The 16104-nt window shown below is 40.4% G+C and overlaps 1 protein-coding gene across 1 annotated transcript in view; it reads right to left on the bottom strand.

Annotated features, from left to right (window-relative positions):
* The window catches only part of LOC128821385 (guanine nucleotide-binding protein G(q) subunit alpha), a 239715-nt gene extending 226250 nt beyond the window's left edge, over positions 1 to 13465 (bottom strand). Inside the window, exons 1-2 of the mRNA XM_054002371.1 lie at positions 13424 to 13465; positions 12659 to 12803 (exon numbers count right to left, since the gene is read on the bottom strand). Of these exons, the coding sequence (XP_053858346.1) occupies positions 12659 to 12794 (136 nt within the window). The 5' untranslated portion in view covers positions 12795 to 12803; positions 13424 to 13465. The remainder of the gene's footprint in view (positions 1 to 12658; positions 12804 to 13423) is intronic.
* Between the last annotated feature and the right edge of the window lie 2639 nt (positions 13466 to 16104).

The raw sequence follows: 16104 nt of genomic DNA, 5'->3' as shown, positions 1-16104 counted from the left end.
GGTGTTAGAAGACCCCAGACCACAAATCACCATTGCACCAAGAGGTGTGTGCAAGGCACATGAAGAGCGCATAAAGATCAGGTGCACAGACTATGAAGGTATAAAGGCACAGGGATTTCTTTGTTCAGGGTCCCTCCGGAGGCACCCAGCTCAACCTGTAATAAACCGACTGCATCAGAACCTAGGGTCTGAACTTTTTTTAAACAGTAAGCATCCCAGACCTTCCCACTTGCAGTTAAGTCTTGGAGCATTCAATTCCTTCAGGAGAACAAGAGCCACGCAGCTATTAAAAGGACAAACTTGGACCCTTTGCAGAAATTGCAGAAGGCCTTCTAATAGTCCTCTAAAGTCATTGTTTCTCAAGGTGTAACAACACCTTTTTCATATTTCACAGAAATGCTAAATAACTGCTGCCAACATTCACCAAGCATTGCTCCTTTCACAAAGACATTAGTTTATAGTCATATTGTACTCATGAGGTAGACAAGCCAGAAACACAGCACATACAGTACATAAGAGAAGTCTGCAGGTATCCCAAGGGGTAGGTGCATATGGCTGGGATAGCTATTTCATTAATGTGCCCTTTATTTGGATGTAAGTCTCTGACAACAGATGAAGGAACTTGCATAACACAGACAATGACAACAAAATTGAACATATGTGAACATGTGATCTGTGAATATCCACTGATTATACTTCAGTTTTGCTAATAAACAAATAATTGCAATTCTTCCAAATAATAAATATCTGAACATTCTACATTTATTAACTTGGCATCAAATTTAAATGACAATTTTGTTACATACCAGGAGAAAAAAAAAAACAACAAAACACCAGACCACCTAAAGGTAAATTCCTGGACAGGTAAAGAATATATGATAGAGCATCAGAGCATCACTGGTTGTATGTGGAAGACGGAGTTGCAGAATTTGGATAGTTCTCATTGTTAAAATGAAAAACATTCAGAAAGACAGACTGGCCAAAGAGGCCAGAGTATGATTTCACTACTGAAAGAGAAGGATGAGAGGGAAAACAATAGTGTACTTATTTAGCAGAAAAAAATAAAGATAATATTAAAATTGAACAAAGCATCAAATTAAAAGAGGAAATTCAACTGTCTACAAAAATGCTAGATGCATAGGTGGTAAACCCAAAAGCTTGCTAATATACAAATTAAATTTAAACAGGGAGGTATAATCGAAGCAAAGATTTACATGAGTCAAAGTGTAGTGATTAACATTTCTGTGATTCAAAATTGGCTTCTGGACAGTGATCTTTAAGGTTTTCAGTTTAAAATCTAATAGACAGAATTGACACAAAAGATAGAACCATGTCAGATGACCAAGTCACAGGTGATTTGACAGACAACTGAGTGGGGCTCTTTAAACAGTTTAATGAAAACAAAAGGAGGTAACAGTCTCCCAGGGCAACATAATGGATACTACAAGTCCCAATCAAATGACATTGGAATGTCTGTATTTCAGAAATGATGATTTTCTAACACAGAAAAGCACCATACAGAAATACATCTTATCATATGAAGAAAAAAGAACTTGTGGCAGAACTGAAGTAAAAAGTAATTTTTAGAGGGTGTTATCATTACTTGATTACATTTGTTAAGTGCAAGCAAAAAAAGTCCGAAACTAGTAGTACAAATACTTCATGTTTCATGAGAGATACTTGAACAAAATCTGACAGAATTAGGAGTGAGAACAGCTGCAATTAAATTTAAAATGGGAACAACTAAGAGGCATTTCATAACATTTCATTAAATAGCTAGACAGCCTCAATTCCACAAAACAAGAAAGCATGAAAAACAGTAAAAGGAGTTTGGATTAGAGAGGATGTAAAGAGAAAGTTGAAATAGGTAAGTCAAAACCTTCAGAAGTATTAAAAACTGTTAAGGGGGAGGGAGGGGGGAAGAGAAGTCAAATGAAGAACTAAAAGGTTCCAAAAACTGGGGAGGGGCTTTTTTTGTTGTTGTTTTCTAAACTTCATATTTTCATACAAAAAAAAAAAAAAAAAAACAAAAACAAACAAAAAAAAACCACCTGCATTGGTCCTCTATTAAATGGATATGGTTCTTCATATTAACATCAAAAAAACCACATACAGTTTGCAAATATTTCTGTTTTGGTTTTAGGGAAACACAGATCATATTTAAAGTGACAATGAAAGAGTTTCCACTACAGCATTTAGTGAAGATGTTACAGAGCAGTTACTAAAGTTAGAACACTGTCATTACTCAGTAAGCCAGGACACCTCTTATCAAAGGGATAACTGACCAAGAAGCCCTTCTGTCTTATAAATCTTGAAATATCACCCAAAAAAACTCCAAAAACCCAAGGATGAGAATGGGACGTGGGAGAGACTGCATACCAAGATTTAAGCAGTTACAACAGTTCTAGTGTTTTGGTTTATAAATGCAGCAGTTTTGAGGAACTAGACTTCTGCTAAGCAACTGATTTGGTTTCATACAACAAACAAACAGCACACATTCGTTCTTCAAGCAGAAAGTATTAAATTACATAAGAGAAAGTCCTCAGGCAACTTTGTTTCTAACAGGATCCCAGTGATACCCCTATTCTGATGAGAAACTTAAATATCTTTTCCCATGAAATTAAAAAAATACCTCTTAACTTACTACTGACAATACCTGTAGGTGACACAAAAGCTGTGAACTGGTAAATTACAAAGAGGATATGACAATGAATAACCTGTAAACCAGGAACAGGCAGAGACTGTGCTTCTGAATACAGGTAAATATAAGGTTAACTATACAGGAATAGAGAAAGCAGGTTGCAAATGGTCAATCAACCCACCCTGAAAATCAATTATTTTGAAGAATATTTTAGTTATGGTAGATAGCCATTTAAACATGAATAGTTTGATGCCATAACTAAAAAGGTCATTGTTTTTCCTTGTACAAATCTCAACAGTGGCATCTCAACTATCACAAGAAAAGTTTTACTTCTGCACTTGTAGTAAAGAATGTATACACCTCAGTGCTCATTTCTCATAGTCTGTAATTTAGAAGTGATGTTGGAAAGGATGAGAAAGATAACTATAAGAATGATTAAAGGACTCAAAAATTCACCCTACAATTAGCATTAGAAAATCAATTAATTTAGCTTCATAATAGATACAAAGATTAATTACTATCTTGGTCTCAGTCTCTAAGTGCCCATGGGTCATATATCTAATATCAAAGGTGAAAATATAACAAGTGACTAGAAGCAAATGCTGGACAAATCCAAGGTAAGAACAGGACAATGTTTCACAGGGGAAAGTTATTTTTTATAACATACCAAGAATTGTGCAAGCATGTCGATCTGTAAGAGTTTTTAGCTCAAGAGTGCATTTTTTGCCTTTGTGTATCAAGATAAGGATAGTTTAATAGGTGAAGAAAAAGCTACACATGTAAGCAAAGCAAAATGAGGCATTAATTCACTGTTTTGACACTTTCTGGGCCTCAGCATGTACAATGCTATTTGGGAAGATAAATGCCTTTTCTCTTTTTCCTCCTTCTTGCCCAGATCTTTTATTGCTGAGCACATCCTACCAGCCCCCCCCACCCCCCTTATTGACTTGAGATCAGGGATGGGGGAAGGGGGGGGGCAGAGTGGGGAAAAAAAGGATAAAATCTTAGCACTGTGAAAGCACTGCTCAGCAATAGCCAAAACATTGACCGTATCCACACTGGTTTAGTCACAAATCCAAAACACAGTATGATAGAGGCTGCTATGCGGAAAATTAACTCCATCCCATCCAGATACAGCCCTGGATTTTTATTGCTAGCATTGCCCTGGTCTATGAGATGAAGTGGCATAATGCTTAGTAAAGAAAATATCAGGGTTTAGAAAAAAAAAAAGTCCCATATTAGCTCCTCAGTTTTCCAAACCTGACAGGTTCCTAAAACCACCTGACACCTTTTTCTCAGCATTCATGCATTTGAGTTTTTCTGGCCTTATAAGTTAGCATTTGCTGCTACAGAAACCTGTCTTTCTGGCTGAAACCCATTTACCCAGAAACATGGATAGAAGTAGTTTCAGGAATTCTTATCCAACGTTCTCTAACATGACCAAGAGAATTAACATTCAGATTAACAATTTAAGAGTATAAACTGGGAGAAGAGTGGCTAAAGAATAGCCCTGCTGGAGGTGAAGGTCAGCAACAGGCTCAGTTGAAGTCAGCAGTGTACCCCAGCAGCCAAGAGGGCAAAACACATCCTGGGATGCATCAAACACAGCACAAACAGCCAGTCAAAAGAGGTGACTATCTCTCTGTATTTAGCATTGGGGTGGCCTCACCTTGAGTATTGCGTGCACTTCTTGACCCCACAATTAAAGGATTTGAAGGTCCTTGAAGTGCCCTCAGAGGAGGGCAACAAAGCTGGTAAAAGGGCTGGAAGGCACATCCTGTGAGGAGTGGCTGAGGACTCTGGGTTTGTCTAGTTTGGAGAAATGAAGTCTGAGAGGCAACCTCATGGCTCTCTGAAGCTTCCTGAGGAGGGGAAGTGGAGAGGGAGGTGCTGATCTCTTCTCCCTGGTATCCAGACAGGATCACAGAATATGCTGAGTTGGATGAGATCTACAAGGATAATGAAGTCCAACTCCCAGCCCTGCACAAGACCATCCCCAAGAGTCATACCATGTACCAAAAGTGTTGTCCAAATACTTCTTGAACTCTGGCAGGCTTGATGCTGTGACCACTTCCCTGGGGAGCCTGTTCCAGTGCCCAACCACCCTCTGTGTGAAGAACCTTTTCCTAATATCCAACCCAAATATGCCCTGACACAGCTTCAGGGCAGGGCCTTCCCTTGGGTCCTGTCACTGGTCATCACAGACAAGAGACCAGTGTCTGCCCTTCCTCTTCCCCTCACAAGGAAGCTGTAGACTGCGATGAGGTCTTACCTCAGTTTCCTCCAGGCTGAACAGACCAAGTGACCTCAGCCACTCCTCATATGGCTTCCCCTCACAGCCCCTCACCATCTTCATTGCCCTCCTTTGGACACTCTCTAGTAGCTTTATATCTTTCTTATATTGTGATGACCAAAACTGCATACAATATCCAAGGTGAGGCTGCCCCAGTGCAGAGCAGAGCAGGACAACCACCTTCCTTAACTGGCTGGTGATGCTGTGTCTGATGCGCCCCAGGACATGGTTGGTCCTCCTGGCTGCCAGGGCACTGCTGACTCATATTCAACTTTCCTTTGACCAGGACTCCCTGGTCCCTTTCTGCAGCACTGCTCTTCAGCATCAAATACCCAAGTCTGTCCATACATCCAGGGTTGGCCCATCCTCGGTACAGAATCCAGCACTTTCTGTTGTTAAACTTCATACAGTTGGTGATTGCCCAGTCTTCTAATTTGTTGAGGTCTCTCTGCAGGGCCTCCCTGCCTTCAAGGGAATCAACAGCTCCTCCCAGTTTTGTATCATCTACAAACTTGCTTAGTATCCCTTCCAGTTGTGCGTCCAAGTAATTTATGAAGATGTTGAAGAGAACTGCCTCTAAGATGGAGCCCTGTGGAACCCCATTAGCGATGGGTCAGCAGCTTGATGTTACCCCATTCACTATAACCCTTTGTGCCTGACCCATGAGCCAGTTGCTCACCCATTGCATGACATGCTTATCCATCTGTGTGCTACACATTTTGTCCAGAACGATACTATGAGAGGATGTGTGGGAATGGTTCAAAGTTGCACCAGGGGAGGTTTAGACTGGACATTAGGAAGTGTTTCTTTACCCAGAGGGTGGTCAAACACCGGAACAGGCTTCCCAGAGATGTGATTGATGACCCAAGCCTGTCAATGTTAAAGAGGCATTTGGACAATGCCCTTAATAACATGCTTTAATTTTTGATCCACCCTGAAATGGTCAGGCATTTGGACTAGATGATTATTTTAAGTCCCTTCCAATTGAACTATTCTATTCTCAAATTTAGCATGAAGGAAAAAAAAAAAAAGAAAAGAACCCACAGATATATATTGTTCCTAGAACTTCCCTGTGAACTTTGAAAACTTTTCAAACTGTGGTATCACTTAGACTTATGCCCCTCAGTCTCTTATTTCTTTGCACAGTGTTAACACAATACTTAAAGCCTGTTGCCCACTTACTTCTCTGATTTCAAGAATACTATTTATATGGCTTCATAGTATTTCCAGTATTCAAGTGCTTCCTCAGTTTTTATTTTACTTTATTGCTCTTGATTCTTGCAAGTTACTTTTTAAATAAGTAGAGCAAATAACAGTTGAATGTTGAAAAATGTTCCATAATTTTATTAGCAACAGCTGCATGCAATCTTGTTCAAGTATGAGAACACGTTTCCTGAGTATTAATCCATTCAGCAGAGCAAGAAACACACATCTACCTTATCATGCTCTCCCTTCCCGGGATTAATTTTGCAGATTGTCATAGTACTTCAAAAGAAATGCTGTCGCTTATTAAATTACCACTGCCTTTACACACCAAACAATTTGAAGTAGCTAAAACCAGAAATATTTCATAACATTACAATATATACCCCAAAGTCCCTTCTCAAAAGAGTCCTGTTTTATCATGTTTCCCTCCCATGAAAATTCAATAATGCTTTTAAAAGGAAGTACAAATTTGGGGTTGATTTTTTGACATATGAGCAAAACTAAGTTAGTCAGAATTTTTTGAGTATTAAGGTTCTAAACTAATTTCCATTAACTACAGTAGATCACTTTTAAAGAAGGAGGAAAATCAAAACAAAAATAACCCAGAAGAAAATTCTTGATAAGAGCTGAAAATAAAATATTCATTTATCATGCATTAAAAAATTAATATGCTCTTTTCCAGCAAATGTGAAATCATATCACATAGATATCAATATGATGATTTATGCTTCCTCAAAAACAGTTATTTTTATAAATGAATGTATATGTCTATATATAATAGATCAGTGTTTGTCATCCAGAATCAAATTATATAACCTTAGAAACAGCTTCTCCAAATTAAGATATACTTCCCAATCTAGTTTCAACATACATCATCAAGATATATATTAAGTATTTGCTTGTTTTCTAATCATAAATACATACTGTTGTAATTACCTAAACTTATTTGCAAGTGTTCAGTGCAAGTATAAGTATGGATCAATACAAGACAATAAGAAAAGGTTGCAATGCTCTTTCAAAATAATTACATTTCCTGCTTTAATGAAGAGCAAAAAAAATAGTCAATTAGGATATGCTAATCAAGACCAGCATTTTTAAATTGTGCACAAAAAATCCTGAAACGTGTAGTATCAGTTTATCTACTTATATAAGTAGATGAGACTATTGGCATACATATTTCAGATTACAGCAGGGAAGGAAGATTGATTGTTGGCTTGATGGGTCCACTTCCTCTTCAAGGTTTTTGAAGTCTAAGTCTACTAATTTACAGAGTTCTGTACACAAATCTTTCATTCAGCTACCACAGGTATACAAATAAAACCCTACAACATATATATATCCTATAGGTTTGGAAAACAAACAAAGTCTTCCACTTAAGACTAGTTGAAATTCATGCTAAATTCAAATGGTTTACCTCCCACCTGTTTTCTTTGGTAACATATAGATAATGAAAATATACTCATATTTGACACCTTGCTTCACTGACTCATCTCAAATACCTAATTTTGCCAAAACTTATAGATATTGCTGATTATTTTCTTAGATACTCCTGAAGAGAAAATAATGCATAACACAAATATATACAGTGTACAGGTACATTATGTGCAGTAGTGAAGGTTTATGGCTACAAACTAACATTTAAGCCCAAACATTGCTTTCCGAGACCAGGTAAAACATCCACTGATGACAGTCAAAATTATATACATAGAAAGTTAGATCACATGCCTCTTGCTACTTAACAATAAATATGTACATACATGCTTAAAATATAAGCATGCAGAATACTGTACATTGTTCAGTGCATACCCATATAAAACACTAAAAATACATGACTTTTTTTGTACTATAGCAATATATGTATTTACAACAGCAAACAACAAATAAATGTTAACAACTTTATGCTCTGGAGAACAATCATAAGGTTTTACAAAATGTTCAGTAGTAATGGAACACAGAAGAATTTCAAAAATACAGGAGATAAAAACCAAATCAGTGGAAGACTCAATTTGCTCCAAAGTACATTAAACATTGCAACCAACTTGTGCTAGCTGAACTATTTTCAGTGCATATGCTAGAGTTCTCACTTTTTAGAATTACAATAGTAAGAGACTTTGTTTAATTTTTTACAGTAATTAGAACAGGACAATGATGTTCAATGCAGCACCTAAAAGTGATATTTTAATGTTTAATCATGGAGAGAGTTTATTTTTTTAACTAATAATTTAAAATAATCTTACCATGCAAAAAGTTTTCCAGAAATTGCTTTCAACATTTCAAACTCTAATCCCATGAAAAGTAAAAACATATCATTAATACACAAGAAAGGTGCACACAGCATAATGTGTCACACAGTAACAGTAACCAACATAGTTCAGAGGGAAATATTTCACTTTGAAAGGAAGCACTATAATTTCTACAAGTTGAGGGAAAAATATCCTCCATTCTGACACAGAATTTTTTCTTTAGATTTGCTACATGTGTGCATTTTTATGTATGTCTAATTTTTAAACAAGATCAAAAAATATGGCATAGACATGCTCATTTGTTCCTTAAAACCTTTTGATTTGATACCTTTTACTTTGCACTTGCAACAAGTTCAAAAAGCACATATGGTCAGTTAACATAGCTCAGCTTAAGCTGTGTTCTCATCTTATGATCAAAAGGATATACCTTTTGTCCCATGTTCAAAAGCCTTTAACCCATTTAGGCTTTTAAATCCAACAGCACTTTTCAATGTGGGACTGAGAAGTTGGCACTTTTAAAAAAAGTTTGCCTTACATTTACATAAAATAAAGCACTACTGCTACTTTAAGTTTTGATGGCTAAAGATACATAATGGGACAGTAAAGGTCAAGTCAAAAAATGGATGGCAAACAACTTCAGACATTTCCCAGTCTCCTCATTTTAATTATTATTTTTCCCATTTTTTAAAATGGTTTTGTCCATCCTAACCATATGAATTACCCAAACAAATAACACAAGCTTAAGAACTGAACAAATGACTAGGCTGGAGAAGCAGTGAGTGAGTAAAAGTACTGTCAAATACCTAAAAGAAATACACTAATTAAAACAAATTTTTAGAAACTTTGAGTTTTGGTTTGCTTGGGGTTTTTTAATAAATTTAAACTTGAATCTCTATCCAAGCCTGTGACTTCAACAGTGGTTTACTGCTTGTCATGGTTGGACACTGGCGCAATGCCAGCGTTCCCATGAAAATGCACCTTCCCTAAATAAATGCTGTGAGATGTTATCAGGAACAGAGCAGAGCAGGCCCAAGCTTAATAACAAAGGAAAAAAAAACTTTATTAAACTACTACTAATACAGAAAACACATAAACTAAATCCAGGATGAAGACCTTTTAAACCACCCCTCCTCCTCCCAATTCCAAAAACACCCAGCCATGAAACATCACCCGGGATTCTTGATCAAATTACCACCCTTCAGGTAATCTATACTTAAACTATCACTGGAGAGAGAAGTCTCTCTTGCACCACAGACCCCCCAGGAAACACAGCTGCCCCCCTGTGTTTCCCTGTCACATATGGCAACCGCCCGGAAAAAAAAATCTGCCAGTGTGACACTCTCCATTCCATGTCACAGTGCTCTCACCACCGTGCATGGACAGACTGCTCATAGGGCTCCTTTAAGGATGCTTTGCCACGGACCCAAAAATACAACAGTTCAGTTTCTCATCCTGGGACTACAGTCCCCCCCATTTTCCCCTGGGGCCGAGGGGTCCAAACAGGACTCATCTTCTTCCCGAAGACAGAGGGTATCACCATTCCCTCTTCAGCTTTCTTCGTTTCTCGCCATTCTTGTGCTGTTCGAAGCTGAAACAGGTCTCCCTGGGTCACCACTGCATCCCCCTAAAATGCAGTCTCCATTGCAGGAGATTTTGGTTCAGTCCATGGCTAACAAGAAAAGTCCAGCCAAAAGCTACTTCATCATCTCTTCCCACCTAAATATTTCTTCTTCTAACATCTCAGTTCCCGGACTATCTCTCTTCCACTACAAATCAAGGAGGAGTAATACTTTTAAAAAGCCCTCATTTCCTGGAAAGGGTTAAAAGTTCAGACTCCCTGGACGGCTGATATCTCGGTCCGGCGTTCCACCTCCCACGCTGGGCATTCCCCCCCCCCCCTTCTCCTTCTCCTCTGCCGGCAAATTTCCAGGTGCCACCAGGCTCTCTGTCTCTTTCCCTCTTGGGGGGGGGGGGGGGGGGCAAAAGCATCTCCACTTCTCTCCACCCTTCCGTCCACAGGAGCTGGCTCGGCTCCAGACCCCCAGCCCCTCGGCCTACCCGGACAAGACCGCATGGCTTCCCCTCCCCCACCCAGCCCGAGGCCGGGCAGGGGAGGTCTGCACTCTCTGACGACCGGAACCAAAAGAGAGAGTTCTCCTGGGAGTTCTTGCTTTTAACCCCCTGTGTTCTCAGAGGCGTGTCCATACTTTCAGTGGTCACTCCAGGTGCCAATATCCAAACCTGACCACTGATTGGTTTGACCCAACTTCCTGGAAAAAATTCACTTCCATGTCAAACCACGACACTGCTATACTGCATTTTACAATATTAACTGTTAAACAGCTGCATGTGCACAAACACTTTCAATCAAATGTGACTGCAGCTGACAAAGTACAACACGAAAAATGTGTACACAAGAACAATTTCTATACTGATTTCTACTCAAATACAGATATGCTATTAAGTATGAAGTAGAATATTTACCTTGATTTCATGTACATCGTGCTTACACGTTCAGAAGCACAGTTTATATAGGTACTGATATATGAAGAAAACATTCATACAGGCAATCAGTGTGTTTTCTTCAAAGCTTTCTAAGTGATCGCTTCTTGTCTATTTGCTCTGAAAACACTTTATTTCATTTGTTCTAAAAGTAATGCCACAATTAAGCCCTAATCTACCATTACCATACACTTACCATTACCAGTGGGTGGATCGTATAAAACAATACCAAATCTGCACTACTGACTGTGGAATCAAATCTCTGAATTCCTTCTCTGTGTGGTATATGTTGGTACCATTCAGTAAGTTTCATGCATTTTTAAAAACTTGGGAGAAACCTCTAGCATTACTGCAAGACCAGGAAATGCAGCAACAATTTTGACCCAAGTAACAAGTCAAACATCAACTGCCTCTCCTGTAGCAAATGCATATAGTTAAGTAATTATACTTGAACATCCATAAAATTTTAAAAATGTAAGCTATCTGTCCTCTATTTTATCTTGGTTTTGGATCTTGAAATAGGCACAGCACACACTTCCATCAACCCGAAATTAGGCCAAAATGAGACAGAATGTTATTACTGGTAGCACTGTATCTGTCTCCACCCCTCCTTTTTCCACATCAGTTAAAGATGCCAATACCTTTCTCCATATACAGAAGACAAATTGTATTATTTAAAGTAGAAAATAACACGTTCATAAGCAAGCATTAAAATAAATTAGTTCCTTTTAAATCACCTTAGTGTAAAGGCAGTTTATTCCCCCAATATAAATAATTACTTTCATGTACCTGATCCAAGACTAAAGTCTTTGGCATAAACACCCCACATCCACTTGGAACACTCCCATTCACCCAAATACTGGTGCAGACATATTTCAAGGCCTGCTAGTCTACAACAGAGGCTGTATTACAAGAACTACACAGTGTAGTAGAACACCTCAGATACAGACAAATGTGTTTTAATTAAAAAAACTTATTTTGACATAAGCCAAATTCCTATTAAACAAACATTGCCTTTGCACACTTGTGGCTCCAAAATAACAACCTGTTTTAATTAAAGATAAATGAAACAATAGATTTAATTTCTTGGAACAGTGGGTGAATTCCAAAGGTCTTAAAGATCCTGCTATCCACCAGTATACTTTAAGGTTACTTTTCACCTTCATGGGTGCATCTTGGTCTTTACGATTTCTTTCTCCTTTTGCTTTAAAAGTCAGTCTACAATCTGGGCATAAGCCCCTTATCCCATTTTGCCTCATTGAATAAAAATCACAATAAAAAAAATGCAACTGGTGACCCAGCAACCTAAGACTCAGAGAACAATGCACCAGAAATCTGCAAAACAACCCCCCTGCAAGTTCTTTCATTAATCTGCTTCCTTACCATCACTCTCCTATACCCATCATCGCCGATACTCCCCCAACACCCACTCCACTGACCAGCCATCCTTTCCCTCTCCATTTTGGAAGGACGGGTTCCCCACCATAGCAAACTCACCCACAGTAACCACGGTTACCCAGCTATAAGCGCCTCGGCGAAGCCTGCACATGAGCGCGCACACACAACGCGGTAGCGGAGGAACGACGAGCGGGTCACTGCCACCATCGCCACGGCCGCCCCGCGGTGAAGGTGGCAGGCGCCTAAGGAAAACCGAACCGACCACGCCATGTAATGCACTGGGGGGCCACCCGGACAGAGCCCGGGGACGGCAATGTCTGAGCTGCACCCCCAGCGGCACTTAAGGCGTGTGTGCTGACGGTGGCCCACACTCACCCAGCAGCAGCAGCTTCAGTTCCCGACGGGCGTCCCGCTTGTCCCGGCGCAGCTGCCGCTCGATCTCGTCGTTGATCCGCCGGGCTTCCTTGGCTTCCTCGCTCAGGCAGCACGCCATCATGGACTCCAAAGTCATTCTTCCTAACTGGTTCAGACACAACCCCCACCCTAAAAACGCGCGCGCACACACACCCCACCAGAGCACCAGTCCCGGGGGACACAGACGCTCTCTACCCGGAAGTCCCTACCCGGGCACTGTAGAGCAAGTGCAGCGAGCTGCCTCGATGCCGCACACAGATAAAGAAAAAGAGGGCCCCCAGCAGCACAAATCCCCCCGTTCCCTGCCTCAAATAGTCGCCGCTTCCAACTCCTCCTCTAAATTATGCACCAAGCAACATGAAAACATCCCCCACTGCAGCCGTGGCGGCAGGAGTGCTTTCTTCGCCAGCCAAGCTGCTCAGCACAAACACCCCTTTCCCTCCTTCCCTCACTACTATTTCTGCCTCTGCTACCGCTGCCACCACCCGAGTATCCCTCGCAAACTACACCCCCGCCGCCCTCCGAAATAACCACCCCCCACGGAAATGCTAATGTCTGTTAATCCCTCCCCTCCTCCTCAATTACGCTTCCCTGTCGCTCCTTCTGTCCTAAAGCGAGAGTTCGGCTCCTCCGAAAGTGGGCAAGGCCGCCGCCCGGCAATCTCAGCGTGTGCCTGGCGGGAGAACTTCCTTACAGTGAACCTTTTTTCCAGGCACGGTCGCTCACCCCTCGCGCGAGGAGAACTGCTGCTGAAGAGCTGTCGCGGCTCGTTCCTGCCCTAGCAGTAAGGAGGACGAGTAGAAAGGGCTCCACCAGAGAGGAAGAGAAGGCAGGTGGGGACTAGGGCATGCACACTGTGAGCCCAGCTCGACGGGCTTTTTAATGGCTTGTCTCTGCGGGCGTGGTGAGGTAGAAATATGGCGGACTGCCTCTGTCGCTGCTTCTCCACTTTTTCCCTGCGCCGCTGCGCGATGGGAATGAGCGGATAGAGGAGCCAGGAATTCCCGAGGTGCAGCTCCCGACCATGCGCGTTTTATTTGCTTTTGCTACCTTTGGTTTTAGTCGATAAATGCACATTTTTATTTTACCCCTGCATTCTCTTCCTAGAAGAGATGCCTTTGGTTCATAGGGAAAGGGGGGAAATATAATAATTTACACGAGGGAAGAAGTATCTTCTCCACCTTCAGATGGCAATTAACATGTGGGGGATAAAAATATACTAGACACTAGTAACTTTTTTATTCCAGTAATCCTGAAAATACTTGAATACTTCTGTTATATGCAGAAGAAATAAAAGATGTTTACGACAGATAAAAACAGTAGTATACTTCCCTTGCTTGTAAGAACCTAATATTCTATAATTTCAAGGCATCGATATATTGCATTTTATATCCTGTTGCTGTAACCTTTATTCAACCAATGCTTTTAGCTACCATCCTTTTTCACAAACCCAGACCAGCTTGCCTTCAATTCCAGTACTAGAAAGCCTGTCTTTAACATAGCCTTTAGTAGCTCCCAGAGTGATAGCACACGATTTGATGGACATATTTCTAGTTTTTGTGGATTTGTAAAATATTTCAAAATTCCCACAGCTGCCCTACCTTTCCCCACCTCCATATTAAATAAATAGCTGGGAATGTTGAAAAATCTCCCAGGAAAGTCATAATAGTCTATTAGGTAGAGGGGTGCATCACTCTCCATCTTTTAGTTTCACATGCAATATCCTCTCCAGCACCTGTTTTGATCACATGCTCGCTCTTACAACTGTGCATATATGTTGTCAGTATTAATTGAGTCCACCATAAGGTATAGGACTAAGAGGAAATTAAAAAATGAAAATGTAATAGTCAATAGAATAATATAGTTGTCAGTTGTTAGAGCATGAAAATGTTTTTTGTTACTTACAAAATGTGTGATTTTTGTTTAGATCTATATCAGTTTTCTATGTATAAAAGCATTTAAGAAAATTTTAAATATTTTTAAGTATGTTAACTCTGGTAAATGAATATGTGAATTTTATTCTAAACTCTATAATACCACTATTAATCAATAATGATATTTCAGTAAAAGCATCTTCTTAATTTACCTGATGTGGATTTTAAAATTCATATGTATGTAGGTATATGTATGTATTTATCTATCTTGTGGTCCCAGATTAATGTATTAATATAAAATTTGGTGATAAGAATGTCAGGAAAATTCACAAACATCAGAGATTTATGTCCAAAAAGGAGACAGAGGAGTCCTGTAACTTTATTTGAATAAAGGGAGAAGTCATGGGGCATTCCCCATGGGGTCTCTCAAAATTTTTAGAGGATGCAGCCTCCTTTTTATCATAATTTCCCGGCCGCATTTCCGTCTCTCTTTCCCCATTGGCTGAAGTACTTGAGAGATACAGACTTCCTGATACACCTAATACCCCCTTCTAATGTATACCCCCCCGTTTTTATTTTTCCTTGTGTCTCTGTTCTTTTTCTATAAATCTAGAGATGTAGCATAGTCTTGACTAAGTCTGTGTGAATTAGTGGAATTCCTATGGAATTGATGATTTCCCCCCATTGCTTCTTTCACCTCTCCCTATCTGGCCTTATCTGCTATCAGGCCCACAGTTCGTTTGTAAAGACATCTCCTTCTCATTCCTTTAATTCCTCTTTTGGGAAGAGATCTATTAAATAAATAGGAGGCTCATATTACAGATAGAAAAGTACAATTATTGGTACCTGAGACTGTCTTTGGGTGATTTTATGATGATACTCTATTCCTGATTGTCTGCTTTATGCCCAGAAATGGTTGCTGAAACTTTAAGGTGGGTTTGGGGGAGGGGCAGGAGCCCTGGGGGTTCTTGCAGCAGCTTGGTTCAAAGCCTCACTCCCAGGCATGCTCAGTGCGGTGCAGACAGGTGCTACTTTGTTGCTTAGCTAGCTTGCTTTTTTTTTTTTTGTTAGCTTAGGCAAGAAGGTTTCCCCCCCCCCCTTTCCCTGGCCTTGAAAAGACTGCAGCAGCAATCCTTCAGCGGCTTTTGTTTTTTCTTGAACTGTTGGGCTTGCTTTTGGTCAGAGATCAGACAATCCATAGGGAGACGGTCGGCCAGGACCTGTGGGAGCCGCTCCGCCCAGCCCCAGACCTTGGGAAAAGCTGAATTAACAAGAGAAAGGACACCAAAATCCACCACCTTCATCTGCTCTGAGGAGGAGACCAGTGCCAGAGGTTCAACAGGTTCCCATCTGTTTTGCCCGAGCTGCTGCATGAACTTTTTTTCCTTTCCCTGAGACAAAAAGCCGGCGCTATTTTGTTCCCCCTTGCCACGTGGCCAGCCAGTCTGTTTCTTCCCCTGACATTTTGGGTTTTTTCTTTGTTTGTTTTGTTCTGCTGGGGGAGGAGGGGTGGGAAGTAAGGTTCTGACGGTT

This window comes from Vidua macroura, chromosome W (genome assembly GCF_024509145.1).
Source record: "Vidua macroura isolate BioBank_ID:100142 chromosome W, ASM2450914v1, whole genome shotgun sequence".
Classification (NCBI taxonomy): Eukaryota; Metazoa; Chordata; class Aves; order Passeriformes; family Viduidae; genus Vidua; species Vidua macroura.
Note: the sequence above shows the minus strand (reverse complement) of the source record. Positions and strands in the feature narration are given on the sequence as shown.